This window comes from Hoplias malabaricus, chromosome 8 (genome assembly GCF_029633855.1).
Source record: "Hoplias malabaricus isolate fHopMal1 chromosome 8, fHopMal1.hap1, whole genome shotgun sequence".
In the NCBI taxonomy this organism is placed as follows: domain Eukaryota; kingdom Metazoa; phylum Chordata; class Actinopteri; order Characiformes; family Erythrinidae; genus Hoplias; species Hoplias malabaricus.
Window position 1 is genome coordinate 4083146 of NC_089807.1, and position 17838 is coordinate 4100983.

Here is a 17838-nt window from a genome sequence, read left to right on the forward strand (position 1 = left end):
CTCTCTCTCTCTCTGAACTAACCCTAACTCTCTCTCTCTCTCTCTCTGAACTAACCCTAACTCTCTCTCTCTCTGAACTAACCCTAACTCTCTCTCTCTGAACTAACTCTAACTCTCTCTCTCTCTCTGAACTAACTCTAACTCTCTCTCTCTCTCTGAACTAACCCTAACTCTCTCTCTCTGAACTAACTCTAACTCTCTCTCTCTCTCTGAACTAACCCTAACTCTCTCTCTCTCTCTGAACTAACCCTAACTCTCTCTCTCTCTCTGAACTAACCCTAACTCTAACTCTCTCTGAACTAACCCTAACTCTCTCTCTCTCTGAACTAACCCTAACTCTCTCTCTCTCTCTCTGAACTAACCCTAACTCTCTCTCTCTCTCTCTGAACTAACCCTAACTCTCTCTCTCTCTCTGAACTAACCCTAACTCTCTCTCTCTCTGAACTAACCCTAACTCTCTCTCTCTCTCTCTGAACTAACCCTAACTCTCTCTCTCTCTCTGAACTAACCCTAACTCTCTCTCTCTCTGAACTAACCCTAACTCTCTCTCTCTCTGAACTAACCCCAACTCTCTCTCTCTCTGAACTAACCCTAACTCTCTCTCTCTCTGAACTAACCCTAACTCTCTCTCTCTCTGAACTAACCCTAACTCTCTCTCTCTCTGAACTAACCCTAACTCTCTCTCTCTCTGAACTAACCCTAACTCTCTCTCTCTCTGAACTAACCCTAACTCTCTCTCTCTCTGAACTAACCCCAACTCTCTCTCTCTCTGAACTAACCCTAACTCTCTCTCTCTCTGAACTAACCCCAACTCTCTCTCTGAACTAACCCTAACTCTCTCTCTCTCTGAACTAACCCTAACTCTCTCTCTCTCTGAACTAACCCCAACTCTCTCTCTCTCTGAACTAACCCCAACTCTCTCTCTCTCTGAACTAACCCCAACTCTCTCTCTCTCTGAACTAACCCTAACTCTCTCTCTCTCTGAACTAACCCTAACTCTCTCTCTCTCTGAACTAACCCTAACTCTCTCTCTCTCTCTCTCTGAACTAACCCTAACTCTCTCTCTCTCTCTGAACTAACTCTAACTCTCTTTCTCTCTCTCTCTCTCTGAACTAAATCTAACTCTCTCTCTCTCTCTCTCTACTCACCTCTGGTCATCCAGACCATTTCCATAGAAACAAAAAGAGTCCCTTTCCCTCCTCTAAGCCCTGAACAGTCGGAGCGTTTAACACTTCCTGTAATGTTTTGGAGATTAATGTTTGGGAGAGTCTTCCGGGAAAAAAAGGAGTGGTGTTCTTCTGTGGTCAGCGGTCTCTCGTAACACTGTCTCTGAACAAAAGCAGCGCTTAAATATGACCACATTCCTGTGGAGACCACTTTCATTGTTTCCTGTTTATTGCCCTTGATAAGTGACATTGTACCCGTCGACAAGTGAATTGTGAAGCGTAATACTTTTTTATTAATAAAACTTCCCCAGATTTTCTTCTAAAATGAAAGGCATTAATCAGGATTTTGTTCACGTTCATTGCACTGTTCTCTTCTGGGAAGACTTTGCACTAGATATTTGAACATTTCTGCGATGGTTTGATGGCAGTCAGCCAGACAGATACTTGTAAGGTCATTGGATGATTAATTCTGGATCACAAACACCACTCCAACTCATTGCAAAGGTACGGAATGGAGGTTTGATAGTGAATGTGGTTTTTTTTCTAGTCGTATGAAAACTCTCCTGAAGTGGAGGAAGAGGGAGAGATTCAGGATGTGGTCAGTTCCATTATAAACGTTCTGTCCAGACGCCACAACAGCACCCTGCTGTTGGCCGTACGAGAGGTCAAAGTCGAAGCACAGGTCAAGCCCTCGTCAGTGGTCAGGGGTAAGAGGCTTTCCTTCTATCGTCTTCTGTTCTGACACCCTATGCTTTTTGAGAAGGTCGTTCTTCAGAAAGTCTGGTCCTTTTAAGTAACATGGAAAAGAACTGACACAGCAAATAACCACAATCACAAAGTGTTGTTTTAGTATTAGGGCAGGAGACATGGGAAAAGTGTGTAAAACACTGGGCCCACTCACTATCCACTGTGTATATATATCACAGAGATAGGAGCTCATCTGTTGCTGCAAAGCTTCCATTGGTCACCATCCTTGATTCATGCTCAAAGAAGGCTGTTGGCTGGAAATATTTTGGTTGGGTAGGGTGACCAGCCGCCCTCCCCTACTCCGATTGATTCGCTTGAGTGAGAAGGGGGCGTGGTGAAGTAGCCTAAAATCTTCTGATTGGACAGTCTGACTGTAGAGCTACCGTTATTGGTCGATACCCTTCTCTGTAAACATTTAATTGGTCAGTCTGCACGTCAGTAGTCGTCCACCAGTCCAGCAGGGACACTGAGGGGTTTAAAAACTCAAGCAGCACTGCTGTGTCTGATCCACACCACCACGTCAGTGTCACTGCAGCTCTGAGAATGATCCACCACCCAAATCATACCTGCTCTTTGGTTCTGTTGACACACAGGGAGAAGCTTGGTTAAAAATATGCAGAGCAACAGATGGAACAGTGTAGAATTCTAGTGTGTCCAACTATAACGAATTCTGATATTCCGTAGAGTTCCTAGTCATGAAAGTTAGGGTACTGTGTTATGTCTGACCCCTTTTGCAAACAATCCAAAACAGTAGATGCCACCCAAACCTAGTCTGGGAACCTTGCACACTCACTCTTTTTATGAATTCTCTTTATGCAGATTACCTGGTTCCTCTCCTGTGTGTGTTGTTTGCCCTTCTGTGGATTTGCTGTATCCTGGTTTGTGTCTTCTGGTTCCGCAAACGCCGGAAAATGAGGGAAAGGAACAGGGCTCCGTTGGAGGAGAGTGCCAACAACCAGAGGGGGGCGTTTCTGAGCATTCAGTCGACACATAAAGACAACGCAGAGGCTCCAGAGGAAAGAACGAGCCTCATGTACCCCCTGGACAGAGTGGGGGACGGAGCGGAGAAAGAGCCCGAGGACGAGGATGGAGAAGAGAAACAGGGACGAGGCCTGGTGGTGGATAAGTGTCCTTCTCTGAAGTACACTAAAGGGGAAGAAGTGTACACTATCTGCCCCTCAAGGACATACTACAGCGGTAAAGACAACAGGCGAAAAAATGTCAACAACAGTGAACTGGAGAAAGATATTTACATATGAGCAAAGTGGGAGAAACATAAATGAAAACAAATGAACGCTAAACACTTCGTTTTGCTACTTTACGTCGTCCAGAAGCGAAGCCGTCCAGTTTTTACAGGTGGAATTTTTCAAGCCTCTTTTTGTTTACACTTGCCATATGCATATATATATATAGCTACAAACACAGGACTTTGCCCAAAGGATATGGCATAACTGAGGTTGAAGACAAATCCACTAAAGGCAGCTTCGATTTAGTTTCTTCTCTATCCTGACAGGCCTTATGATTGAGAGCCATTGTTTTCCAGCACTTGAGTTTCAGTTTCTTTTTCTTTCTTAAGGAAAGCTGTTCAAATTATACACTGCTGCGAATGCTGGGACACCCCTGGTTGAACGGCATGTTTTGTTGAATAGAGTTGACCATGCATTAACACTTCTATTTCTTTTTACTTCCATGTAGATGACTTTTACATAATGTATAACATCTAACACAAAAAATATGACACTTCCTGTGTAGAACAATTTCTCCCAAGATGTCAAATCCTAGAAAGGTAAAATAACTATGTAGTTTTCGTCTGGCCATCAGCTAAACTCTTAACAACACATCTCTGTTCCTCATGAAGACAGGTTTGATTAGAGACCCGCAAATGCCTTAAGATCTCTTTAACCCTACAACTACAGCTGTGTAAAGGATGGCTTGGTATTGCAGTTGTAATAGTGTAGTGCCCACTGCCCTGCAGACTGGGGATCCCTGCTCCAGCGAGGGTTTTATTATCTGTACAAAAGTGGTGCAGCAGGTAGTTGTCGCAGTCACACAGCTCCAGGGGCCTGGAGGTTTTGGGTTTGATTCCCGCTCCGGGTGACTGCCTGTGAGGAGTGTGGTGTGTTCTCCCTGTGTCTGCGTGGGTTTCCTCCGGGTGACTGTCTGTGAGGAGTGTGGTGTGTTCTCCCTGTGTCTGCGTGGGTTTCCTCCGTGTGACTGTCTGTGAGGAGTGTTGTGTGTTCTCCCTGTGTCTGCGTGGGTTTCCTCCGGGTGACTGTCTGTGAGGAGTGTTGTGTGTTCTCCCTGTGTCTGCGTGGGTTTCCTCCGGGTGACTGTCTGTGAGGAGTGTGGTGTGTTCTCCCTGTGTCTGTGTGGGTTTCCTCTGTGTGACTGTCTGTGAGGAGTGTTGTGTGTTCTCCCTGTGTCTGCGTGGGTTTCCTCCGGGTGACTGTCTGTGAGGAGTGTTGTGTGTTCTCCCTGTGTCTGCGTGGGTTTCCTCCGGGTGACTGTCTGTGAGGAGTATGGTGTGTTCTCCCTGTGTCTGTGTGGGTTTCCTCCGTGTGACTGTCTGTGAGGAGTGTTGTGTGTTCTCCCTGTGTCTGCGTGGGTTTCCTCCGGGTGACTGTCTGTGAGGAGTGTTGTGTGTTCTCCCTGTGTCTGCGTGGGTTTCCTCTGGGTGAATGTCTGTGAGGAGTGTGGTGTGTTCTCCCTGTGTCTGCGTGGGTTTCCTCCGGGTGACTGTCTGTGAGGAGTGTGGTGTGTTCTCCCTGTGTCTGTGTGGGTTTCCTCCGGGTGACTGTCTGTGAGGAGTATGGTGTGTTCTCCCTGTGTCTGTGTGGGTTTCCTCCGGGTGCTCCGGTTTCCTCCCACAGTCCAAAAAACACACGTTGGTAGGTGGATTGGCGACTCAAAAGTGTCCGTGTTTGTCTGTGTTGCCCTGTAAAGGACTGGCGCCCCCTCCAGGGTGTATTCCCGCCTTGCGCCCAATGATTCCAGGTAGGCTCTGGACCCACCGTGACCCTGAACCGGATAAGCGGTTACAGATAATGAATGAATGAAAGTCTTTTAAGGAAGGCTCCTGCTGTTGCTGTTATCTGTTACTTGATTTAACTGTAGGTCACTCATGGTAAGGGTATTTGCTATTAACAGTACATGTAAATCTGAGTTAACTTGTTGTCACTAACTAAATAAAAACCAAAAAAAAAAAAAAAAAACATGTCATTTGACCAGGGGTGCTCAAACTTTTGCACACGACTGTAAGTGGTTGATTATTTAAAGGAGAATTAATGTTCTCCAAAGCCCTCTGTGGGTGTCTGGTGCTGGGTGCGTTTCTGAATGTTTTAAAATACTCTCAGTTCTCAAATCCTTTCCAACACTCTTTTATTTTTCAAATGACGAGTTCTAACTTTTTACGTGGAGAAATTCTACAAAATGTACATATGTAAATACCAAAAGTTATAGCTGTGTATATTTGAGTTTAGTAACTTAAGACTGTTTTTATTAATAATTTCTATGATTAATATTTCTGCTGTTTTCTTTTTTGCTTTTGTTAAAAAAACATGTTTCTCTTTATGATGTCATTCCTTTTATTTATGTTGGTCAAAGAATTTCAACATTTTTAAAAAACAATGTGTATTTGCATTAAGGGCTAAATCAGGCCTCTGAGCACGCCCTCAGATCACGGCCTGTTGTTTATAGCTTTATTTGTTTGGCTGCAGTGTGTAAAGTCAGCACTTGTTCATTAGGCTTCAAGCTAAAATGGCTTCATTGAAATGTTTTGTTCCAGAAAAACTCTTTAAACATATTTTACTACGTCGGATTTTGGGAAAACGTCCTGAAGTGAATCCTTAGAGAATTTATATTTTCTGTTGAGAGTAAAACTGCATTTTTTTTTACTGATAATGCTAGACATTGTGATTCGTTTATTATGTTGTTTACATCGGCCCCAAACCAACAGACAAACCCTAACTTAAGTCTTAGCCATCAGTGAGGGCAAAGTTTTAAAACTGAAAAATCAATGGAACAGTGAAATAAAACTGAGGTTATGTTGATTTGGCACATTTCTAATCTCACTGTGTAAATGTCTGGACAATTGTTATTTGATGTTCATTTTTCTGTTCTCAGTTCTAGAAATGAAGGGGAACAATTTGTATTTGTGTTGTTACCAAACCAAGCAAAATCAGAAAAGATATTCAAATATAGACAATCACAGATGTGGCAATAAAAGCTTATTGTCTCTCTGGATTATTATATCATCGTTCATTCATTCATTCATTCATTATCATTCATTCATACCCTTATCCAGTTCAGGGTCGCTGTGGGTCCAGAGCCTACCTGGAATCATTGCGCGCAAGGCGGGAATACACCCTGGAGGGGGCGCCAGTCCTTCACAGGGCAACACACACTCACACCTACGGACACTTTTGAGTCCCCAATCCACCTACCAATGTGTGTTTTTGGACAGTGGGAGGAAACCGGAGCACCCGGAGGAAACCCATGCAGACACGGAGAACACACCACACTCCTCACAGACAGTCACCCAGAGGAAACCCACGCAGACACAGAGAGAACACACCACACTCCTCACAGTGACAGGACCACTTAGAAACTTAGACCACTCCGAAGCCTGCTTTCAGTTCGATTCGATTTTTAACATTTGTAAATGGTTCAGTTGTAACCAAAGTCTTAGAGAGTGACTTTGTTTAAAATGTTGTGTTCTGGGGAAACATGCGAAGTCAGAATTATTCCCAATGGTGATGAATGGAACCAGACGTCCAAAACCATCCAAAAACTTTGAAGACTCAGTATCACAGGATGTCCTGGTTCCTTTTACCAGCACTGGGCTGATTCATGCAGAATTAATCGGTGGAATACCCTTTAATTCTTTATCGTTTTTTTAGGATTCGAATAGAAGAATCAAAGATGGCCTTCTCACTAATATCCCATGGCTCAAATGTCTTTAGGATCATTTTGTGAACATTGTTTGACCGCTGACCGCATGTGTAAGGAATTTAAAATAGACAAAAAGGAGGCTGCAAGGAAAGATACAACAGACCGAGTGACAACAAGGATGTGTATCATTTCCTGATTCAGCATTAACCCTACTGCAATAGAACCTGAATATCTTTCCAGTTATCCCACTGGAAAATCCCAGCAGAACACCCTTCCACCAACAGTGCCGCTTCTTTTCTCATACTTTCACATTTCTCACCAGTGTTAACTGTATAAGGAATGTTTCTTCCTTCGATTGCTTTTTGTATGAGGCCCAGCCAATAAGAACAGAGTTAATTTACATATATCACTCAAACACATCTCATAACCCAGATAGCAACAAATGTTTGGCCAAAAATGTGGTACATCTCCAGTTTACCTATGGCCTACTTTTGCTTTGAATATTGGTGTTGACTCTGAGTGAATCCTCTGGGCTGCCTCCACTCAGCCTCATGTTCGCATTATACCAGGTGTGTTGTGAACTAAGGCCCATACGGCACGTGCTGTATACCAATTTAAGCCCAGCTCATGCTTTTTGGCAGAAGTAAGGCAAACACAGCTCTTGAAAGTTGACAGAGGTATGGCAAAATGTCATTTGGGAATGGATAAAGTGAGGATGCAACATGTAAATATAGTGATGAACTATGACTGTTTACATCACTTCCAAGGCAGGAATACACCCTGGAGGGGGCGCCAGTCCTTCACAGGGCAACACACACACACTTCACTCACACCTACGGGCACTTTTGAGTCGCCAATCCACCTACCAACGTGTGTTTTTGGACTGTGGGAGGAAACCGGAGCACCCGGAGGAAACCCACGCAGACACAGAAAGAACACACCACACTCATCACAGACAGTCACCCAGAGGAAACCCACGCAGACACAGGGAGAACACACCACACTCCTCACAGACAGTCACCCGGAGGAAACCTACGCAGACACAGAGAGAACACACCACACTCCTCACAGACAGTCACCCGGAGGAAACCTACGCAGACACAGGGAGAACACACCACACTCCTCTGCGACACTACCTGTGTGTTACTGCGACACTACCTGATGCGCCACCGTGCCGCCGGTGGCAGAATACATTGTATTCATTGAGCAGTACACAGAAAATCCCCAGATAACATACTACATTAGGATTACAATTTTGACGGTGGATTTAGTGAGTCTGAGGTTGCGCTCGTATACTGAAAGAGCGTACCTTTAAAGGTCAGGCAGTGCGCACTGGATCCAACTCGGTACGTACTGTTCAAGTGCATGATTTCAGAAGACAAAACAGTCCACCAAGAGTTGACAGTGTTATTGATATTTACCACACTTCACCTTGTTTCATTTTAAGTGAATGTCTAAGATTGGAGGGAAATGCTGTTCTCTGGTTTGTTTATGTTCAGAAGCAGTGTCTTTTTAGATGAAATAGAATATTTCAGGAGGAAAAAAACAACTATTGTTTGTATATGGCTTTTTCACTGTTTGAATTACTACAGAAACTCATTTGAACAGGTGTCGTTTCCAGCACAAATGGCTTGTGTTGATTTTTAAATCCTTGCATGACCTTGCCCCCTCTTATCTAAGTAGTCTACTCCAATCATACTCTCCAGTGCATAATATTCATTCATCAAGCCTACACTTGCTTGCGGTCCCACCTTTTAAGCTAAGCAGCACTGAAGCATTTTGTGTGGTGGGTTCAAAGCTGTGGTATAGACTTCCTGATGAACGGCAAGCTGATTCATCCATAGATATTTTTAAAACCACACCTAAAACTCATCTTTTTAAACTATGAAGATTTAAAAATATATATTCATTCATTCATTATCTGTAACCCTTATTCAGTTCAGGGTTGCGGTGGGTCCAGAGCCTACCTGGAATCATTGGGCGCAAGGCAGGAATACACCCTGGAGGGGGCGCCAGTCCTTCACAGGGCAACACACACACACATTCACTCACACACTCATACCTACGGACACTTCTGAGTCGCCAATCCACCTACCAACGTGTGTTTTTGGACTGTGGGAGGAAACTGGAGCACCCGGAGGAAACCCACGCAGACACAGGGAGAACACACCACACTCCTCACAGACAGTCACCCGGAGAAAACCCATGCAGACACAGGGAGAACACAACACACTCCTCACAGACAGTCACCCGGAAGAAACCCACACAGACACAGAGAGAACACACCACACTCCTCACAGACAGTCACCCGGAGGAAACCCATGCAGACACAGGGAGAACACACCACACTCCTCACAGACAATCACCCGGAGGAAACCCACACAGACACAGGGAGAACACACCACACTCCTCACAGACAGTCACCCGGAAGAAACCCACACAGACACAGAGAGAACACACCACACTCCCCACAGACAGTCACCCGGAAGAAACCCAGATTTTCTGCCGTGAGCAGAGAGAGAAAGCCCAGCAAACCCGACCGAGACTGGGGAGTTAGCAAATGATGAGGGAAAATCTTCAGAGTTTTATAAAAAATGTTTCATGATTAAAATCATGGCAAACATCGACTTTAAAACGTGTACACCCAAAAAATCTGGATTAAAATTCTCTTTTAAGGTGATCGTGTGATGCTGCTGAGTAAACACGAGCCAGGTCTCTTCTAAAATGCCCCAGTGCCCCTTGAGTGAACCCCTGAATGGTTTTAGCTTGACGCCGGTGGTTCAGAGGTGATAGTAGTAGGAAGTTGTTGGATGTCTATTTATATGCTCCTCGTTGGCAGAGGGTTCTAATGACGTCCTCTCCGAGTTAATGGAAAAAGCAGGTGTTGATACGGTATATTTGGCGTAATAGCAATGACGACCTCCGCCCATTCATTCATTCATTCATTCTATACTATTTGAAACAGTGTTTGTACAGGTGCATTTACGTCCCCACGTGTACAGATGCCCGCTCCTCTGGGATACAGCTATGGTCTTAGGGTCTAGTCGTTTATATTTACTTTTCCATACTTGTACCCAGTGTTTCTTATAAAGTGTATTAAAGACTCAAGGGAGTCTCTACTGTTCTGGGAAGGCTTTATAGCGACTAGAGGTTAGAACATTGCCACATTAATGTTAGTATGATCAGGTATTGATACTGGATGATTCACTACTCTGCAGATGAATGCCTCTAGCCGACGCTTGGCATTGAGCAATGTGACCTTAAGCTATGGTTTTCACTGCCTTCCATGTTATTTCCAAGGACACTGTACAGTGTTTGCACAGTTGAACGTCTGTGATTTCACTGTAAATCGTAAAGTAGATCAATTAATTCAATATAAGTGGTGTTTGAAAACATTTTACAAGTTGTGGCTGATTATGTTTGTTGTAAAGAGAAAACTGCACATTTGATTTCTGTCCAAACCATGCTTTCAATGTGGATCTGAGTCTGGATCAGGTTTGGTGTTGAAGGCAGCTCTGGACTTGTACAGACAAAAGAATTTGGAGAATATGGTTTTGGGGCCAATGAAAGAATTCACCAATGTCAGTCAAGCCTCCAACACCTAGATCCAGATGTGTACAACATCAAAAGAAAGAGAAGCACACCTCTGTTCTAATGTTAATGCTTTTTGAGTGTGTAGACCTGAAGGAGGGGGGAAAAAAATGAGGACTTTTTGAAGCTGTGGAATTAAAGCTGTAATGACAGGCCGGTGAGTTATATGTGAAACACTGGATCTGAGTAGATTTCCTGTTATCTCCTAATGTGAAGATGAATCAGTCCTTTTTTCCCCACTTGCTTCTCACCACCTCAATACCTTAATTGTTAAAGGAACCAGCTGTTGAAGAGCATCTGCAGGATTAAGAGTGTGTGCTTCTGCTCAGTTAAGTTCTGTGTGGACTGAGCCTCACTTGACATTGTGCTGGCAGAGGCTTAAAGCAGCTGCCCGTTACAGCCTCCACACCCCTCCTCCCCTTGTCCAGTCATTCCACTCAGTCCATCTTCTACCACTAATCAACTTTCTGAAGTCATATTGTCTGAGACTCTGATAAAGCAAGATAATCATAATGTGCAAATATGACTCACGTAATGGCTTCCATAAACAAAGTCACTTCCTATCCAAAACAACACCAAGAGCTGGCTCTCCAGTCTAACAACATGAGGGTGCCTAACAAAGGTTTGGGGAATAGGAATAAACACAATCAATAGAACACAAATACAACACAAAACAGCATGGACCACAAATACCTCACACAATCCGGAATAAAACAGAAAGTCTTCCTTGTTTCTCCTCAACACAACACATGGCCCGAGGGCAGGGGCGTAGCCACATGTGGGCCTGAGTTGGCCTGAGCCCACCCAACGCCCTTCCAGTCCTGTGTATATTTATGGGCACACTTCTTGTGAAATGTGTACAGCTCACAACACTTTCTCCATGTTCTCATTGATGTTTTCAAGACTATTTCCACACTGCACCCACCCCCAAAGCCCACCACAGTGAAGAGCAACAAAATATGACCATCTTTTTTATACATTAGAAGGAGATATGTAACCTGTTTCTATCAATTATGCACATAAGTCAAATTCTGTTCAACTCTGATTTGCCATTATAAGCAGCTCTACAGAACTTACTCATGCTCTCGCTCTTCAACGAGAGAAATGCGCGACAACATGCAGTTCAGCGCCCCCTACAGCATAAGGGGCTGTGTTGACACATGCTAAACCCTCTTAGCCATTGAAAAGAAATGGACCTAGGTACACACCACTGCCGAACGCCTTCCAGAGTCCAGAATAACGCTGTCCTGTCGTCCCTGGGTCAATAAAAATGGCGCACAGGACGAGATAAATGCTCTTTTGTAATATCGAGACTACTTACAGCATCCTTAATTTCCATGGCAACGGTAAGTGTAACGGTAACTCATTTTACTCCAACGGCGTTTTAGGACAACTTAAAAAATACATTTGAAGCCGTGATTTGTTAAGAATATAAAAAGTGACTTTAGGGTGTGTCCCACGGGAACTCCTTCTGTCTGCACGTCTACTTTGAATTTTACGGTAGAGCGAGTGTGAAGTACGGTGGCCCCCTAAGTCACATCACAACCACATTTACAAAGCAAACAAAAGCTCAGAACACAGAAGTATTAGCGTAGGTACCCCGACTTCCGGCCACTTTAATTACAATATTGGAAATCTTAGCTAACTGTAAATAAATAGAAGTACTTTACTCACTCAAATCAACATTTTTCAGGAGTCAAATGTGTGTAGATTAATGTCTAAGACTTGCTTGAGTTTGAAAGAAATTTTTTTTTTGATAAAAACGCTTTTGTTTAAGTAGGTGCCAATACTGCTAAGATTATTAGCGCCCCCTAACTTCGGCCACCTCCCCTGCTTGTGACAGTCAAACGAGACAGTAGCGACCACATCCAGTGGTTTTGAGAGGTTCACAATGAGATTACGTTTGTCCTGTGTTGGTATCCGTACTCTACATGTAAGGACTACAATGGCGGTAGATTTTCCCCTCAGAGAAAAGGAAGCTAACCGCTAAGCTAACTTTTACACTGAGGGAAATATCTGTCGCGAAATGAAAATGTGTTGTGTTCCACATGCAGTTTTGCACACAAAGAATTACAACACTGTTAGAGATACTTAAATATTGTTTAGATGTGTGATTTCTTGCAAGACTGATGTTTAAATGCCCTACTAAGGCTTGATCTTATGTTTTATTGTTTTACCCAATGCGATTGGCGAAGAGAGAGAGCGGAATTGCACCATATACGGCAGTGGCCGGAAATAGGGGAAAGACTGATAATTAGAACACAAATACATTTCCAAAAAAGTTGCATAAATAAACGGTTTTTACAAAAACCGAATCCCCATATAAACCTTATAAATATGTTATGTAATTAATATTCAATGGAGTCACAAATTCTGACAGCAGCTGTCAGAAACTGTGAACCCTGTGCTGAACATGAATTAGTGCCCTTTAGGGTCACAGAACTCAGTGTAACACCCGGAAATGCCCGCGGCTGCAAGGGGCACTGTATAAGTTGACTTTTTTGATTGCGCTAAAAGCCTTAACAAAGCAAGATTTGAAGCCCATCATTTGAAATGAAAACAATAACCACATTATATCAGTTTATAAAACGAACATTTCTAATAAATACTCCATAAATCCAACAGATATCAGTTCAGTGTTTACCATACTATGTACCTATAAAGTATGAAGTGATATTACTGTTTTGTTTTTTAAGTCAGTGTCATCCAAAATCCCCAAAATTGACCATTGTTTTTAATGATTTGTCAAATTTTATGCTGTATAAAATGGTAATTTCTAATAAGTAGTCCATACAACCAACAGATATCCGTTTAGTGTTTACCATACTATGTACCTATGAAATATTAAGTTATTTTACTGTATAGTTGTCGAGTAAATGTCATCCACAATGTTCATAGTCAGCATAAATCCACAGCTGATGAAATTATTTTCTTCATCTGTGAGTGATTTTAAGCTTTGGTTCATTGATGTAAACTGCCTTTATGGCAAACAACAAAAAGCATATCTCATTAAGCCTCAGGCTATTTCCATGTAGTCAAGTTACTCAGGTAACAGTGATGGGGAGAGACAAAAACAGACATAAAGGTTTAGATCCCAGAGGAAAAACGAAACCATGCTTTCATGATTGGACAATATGAAAACATGGACCAGAGTCCCAGTGTGGGACAAAGATATGCAATAATTACATATGTGGTGAAAAGTGCGTTTGACAATGGGCTAATATGGGGTTTAAAAGTGGGGGGAAAAAAGAGAATGTGATCTACCAGGAAACAGAAAATTACCCCACTTTTCACTTTCCCTTGGGCTTTCTGATCTCAGACAAGTCGAGGCCATTGAGGAATTCATTGTGAATCTCATCTTCTCCAGCACACAGCAATTTAGCAGCGTCAGTTTCATCCAGACACAAGTTGATATATGCTGACATAATAACGGCGTCTCGCGGTGAAACTGAAATACGCTCTAATAATTTCAAAGAAGAGTAAAACACAGCGGAGAAAACTGAGAGCAAATCATACCAAACAGTGTAATGGCCACTTGTTTTGTTTGGCGTACTGTCATTTCATGCCTTAACAAGACCTTAACAATAGTCTGTCAGTGGTGTCTCAGATGACCATTACACGGCTCTGTTCTTCAGGAATGAGTGTTCAACCCCCATTTTAACTCAGGTCTTTAGGCTGATACCATTTGACAGATGAAAGCAAGTGACTGTGTTTTCATTCATTTTACACTTGGCCCAAATGTAACTGGAAAATTTGTCTGTTTACTTCTTAGATCAGATGTTTACACATAGTGTCCAAAATGCAAATTGCAGTGTAAGTGACCAGACCTGATTTACGTCGTCAGAACCTTCTCGTTTTTGTTACCATAGCTACACTAGTTACCATAATATAAAAGCAGCTGATGGCAAGAACTATAGCCCTGAATGATTGGGACACACACACACACACACACACACAACATCTGGTCTAATTAATAATGAATTTACATAACATTTTCAGAGATCAGATGTAATTACAAATGTGGCATGAATCTGACTGGAAAAAAAAGTGAAATATCATGTGGATTAAATTGGATATGCAGTTTTGAGCAGCATTTCTGCACACTGCCTTAGTTTAGCACCAAACTTAAAGCTAATGTAGCTAACGACTAACATTTATGACCTTTAAGGGTTGTTTCCCCAGACAGGAGTTAAGCCTAATCCTGAACTACACTGCATTTTAAATTGTGATTTTCTATTGAAAGGATGACCTGAGAGACCAGCCCTTTAAAAAAAAAAAAAAAAAAAAAAACACTCCTGTGAGGAGTGTGGTGTGTTCTCTCTGTGTCTGCGTGGGTTTCCTCCGGGTGACTGTCTGTGAGGAGTGTGGTGTATTCTCTCTGTGTCTGCGTGGGTTTCCTCCGGGTGACTGTCTGTGAGGAGAGTGATGTGTTCTCCCTGTGTCTGCGTGGGTTTCCTCCGGGTAACTGTCTGTGAGGAGTGTGGTGTGTTCTCCCTGTGTCTGCGTGGGTTTCCTCCGGGTGACTGTCTGTGAGGAGTGTGGTGTGTTCTCCCTGTGTCTGCGTGGGTTTCCTCCGGGTGACTGTCTGTGAGGAGTGTGGTGTGTTCTCCCTGTGTCTGCGTGGGTTTCCTCCGGGTGCTCCGGTTTCCTCCCACAGTGCAAAAACACACGTTGGGAAGTGAATTGGTGACTGAAATAAGTCTGTAGGTGTCAATGTGTGTGTGTTGCCCTGTGAAGGACTGGCGCCCCCTCCAGGGTGTGTTCCCGCGTTGCGCCCAATGATTCCACGTAGGCTCTGGACCCACCGCGACCCTGAACTGGATCAGCGCTTACAGATAATGAATGAATGAACTTTATATCTGATGTTTCAGGATGGCTACTATTGTTTTTAGCCCCACTTTTAGCTGCTACTTTATGTTAAATAGACCTCAGGATGAGTAATACTGTTTTCATCTGTAATAGAACGGCTAGTTCAGACCACATCTTCACATTTAGTGTGAAAGGACAGAGAAGAGTTGAAGGAACATGTCCAGGCTGAGAGTGGTAACTGCAGAACTTACTTCAACATGTACTGCATCGCAAATTACACATTCCTTCTCTCATGATTTATTTCTAAAGCCCTGTTGCGTTGTGGACAGAGCAAACTGTGAAGTTCAAGAGAAAATGCCTTTTTTGTTTATTAAATTTGACTGTACTCCAAACAATTCCTCTAACCGAGTTTTGCCCCAATGCTCACACCCTCTTCTCAACACTAGATTAATTGCTTTTAATTTGCCCAAAGTAAAATAAAATACACAATGTGCACTGAGATATTTCAAAACAGAGCCTGTTAGAGTCCAAGTGCTTGGCCACTTCAGAGAAACTTCACTGGGAACATTTAACCACATTGTTTTCCCCCGCGAATCATTAAATTCCAGCTTTGCCCGGATCAGCAGAGTGAGTGAACACGTTCAGATTCGCTTTAAACTCAGCACAAAGCTTCACAACTAAATTCATCACTCTACACAGACAATAACTAACCCTGGACTTAAGTCTGCACAGTATGACCGTGTGTAAAGGGGCACTTGGGGCATTAATAATAATAAAAAAGGTAGCACCGTGTTCATGATAATGATTAGTTGTAATTTTACGTTTCCTGTAGAGCAGATGAAAAACCCAAATGTGTTGTATTCCTTAAATGAACCAGTTTATGATCCAAAAGAGTGGGTCACCGACTTGATGGTTGTGTTTAAAATAGAATCTCTGCTACATCCAGGCCACTAGGTGTCAGTGTAATGGCTGTTTCGCAAAGAAATAATGAAACATTAAAACTTACAAATGTGTGTGTGTCATGTGTATTCTGAAACCATGGGACTTTAAATAGAGCTGCAATAGTTTTGTGAAGACTTTGGGTAAATCCCATTTTACCCCTAAGCCTTACAACTTAGCCCAGGGTTGAGTTGGGGTTGTAGGGGCAGGAGGTGTCAAGGGGTAGGGCTATATACACCTTGAAACTGAGATTTTCAGGTGCACACTTAAAGCAAATGTCTATGAATGGCTGGTGAATCACCACTAGTGTGTTATCTTTGTTTAATGTCATTTCAATGTATTATGTCCCTTTACTTCATAACAAGCAGAGAACAAGAATTTACAGTTCCACCTTAAATTTTGAAGCAATTACATTCTAGTGTCTAAGATGGAACTGGAAGTTTGGAACAAAATGCAGCTGAACAAGGGGAATTCATCTAATTCATCTTCATATCTCAGAGAGTTAGGGGTGGATGATTGGATACATGATTATGGAATATTTTTAAGGCATGATGGTCTTAATTTACCTACGTTAAACTCCAGCAACACTTATCTGATATCACTGCAGACTGGCAGCAGAGCGCCACTGAACTGCTACCCTTCTTTGTGTTTTGATGAAGTATCTGGCTCTTGAAGGGTTGTTCTGTTTTGTAGGTGACATTTTAACTCAGTGATAATAGGCAAAATAACACTCAAAAACAAAGGATGGGGTAAAATTAAGAAATGGGATTCACCCATACCCTACCATACATCATCATCTTTTCCGCTTATCAATTTCAGGGTCGTGGTTCCTACAATATTCATTCAGTCATTATCTGTAACCCTTCTCCAGTTCAGGGTCGCGGTGGGTCCGTAGCCCTGGAGGGGGCACCAGTCCTTCACAGGGCAACACAGACACACACACACATTCACTCACACACTCACACCTACGGACACTTTTGAGTCACCAATCCACCTACAAACGTGTGTTTTTGGACTGTGGGAGGAAACCGGAGGAAACCCACCCGGACACTGGGAGAACACACCAAACTCCTCACAGACAGTCACCCGGAGGAAATCCACGCAGACACAGAGAAAACACACCACACTCCTCACAGTCACCTGGTGGAAACCCACACAGACACAGGGAGAACACACCACACTCCTCACAGTCACCCGGAGGAAACCCACGCAGACACAGGGAGAACACACCACACTCCTCACAAACAGTCACCCGGAGGAAACCCACACAGACACAGAGAGAACACACCACACTCCTCACAGACAGTCACCCGGAGGAAACCCACACAGACACAGAGAGAACACACCACACTCCTCACAGACAGTCACCCGGAGGAAACCCACACAGACACAGAGAGAACACACCACACTCCTCACAGACAGTCACCCGGAGGAAACCCACACAGACACAGAGAGAACACACCAACTCCTCACAGACAGTCACCCGGAGGAAACCCACACAGACACAGAGAGAACACACCACACTCCTCACAGACAGTCACCTGGAGCGGGACTCGAACCCACAACCTCCAGGTCCCTGGAGCTGTGTGACTGCGACACCTACCTGCTGCGCCACCATGCCGCCCTCTTACAATATTATTTTAATAAAGATTTACACTCAAAATTCACGTTCAGATTGCCACATTCATATCCCATC

The 17838-nt window shown here is 43.4% G+C and overlaps 1 protein-coding gene across 1 annotated transcript in view; it reads left to right on the forward strand.

The window, feature by feature from the left end:
- Positions 1 to 4187, forward strand: part of jag2a (jagged canonical Notch ligand 2a) — a 58456-nt gene extending 54269 nt beyond the window's left edge. The window contains exons 24-25 of the mRNA XM_066679289.1: positions 1714 to 1873; positions 2733 to 4187. Coding sequence (XP_066535386.1) covers positions 1714 to 1873; positions 2733 to 3172 — 600 coding nt within the window. The 3' untranslated portion in view covers positions 3173 to 4187. The remainder of the gene's footprint in view (positions 1 to 1713; positions 1874 to 2732) is intronic.
- Positions 4188 to 17838: the final 13651 nt, after the last annotated feature.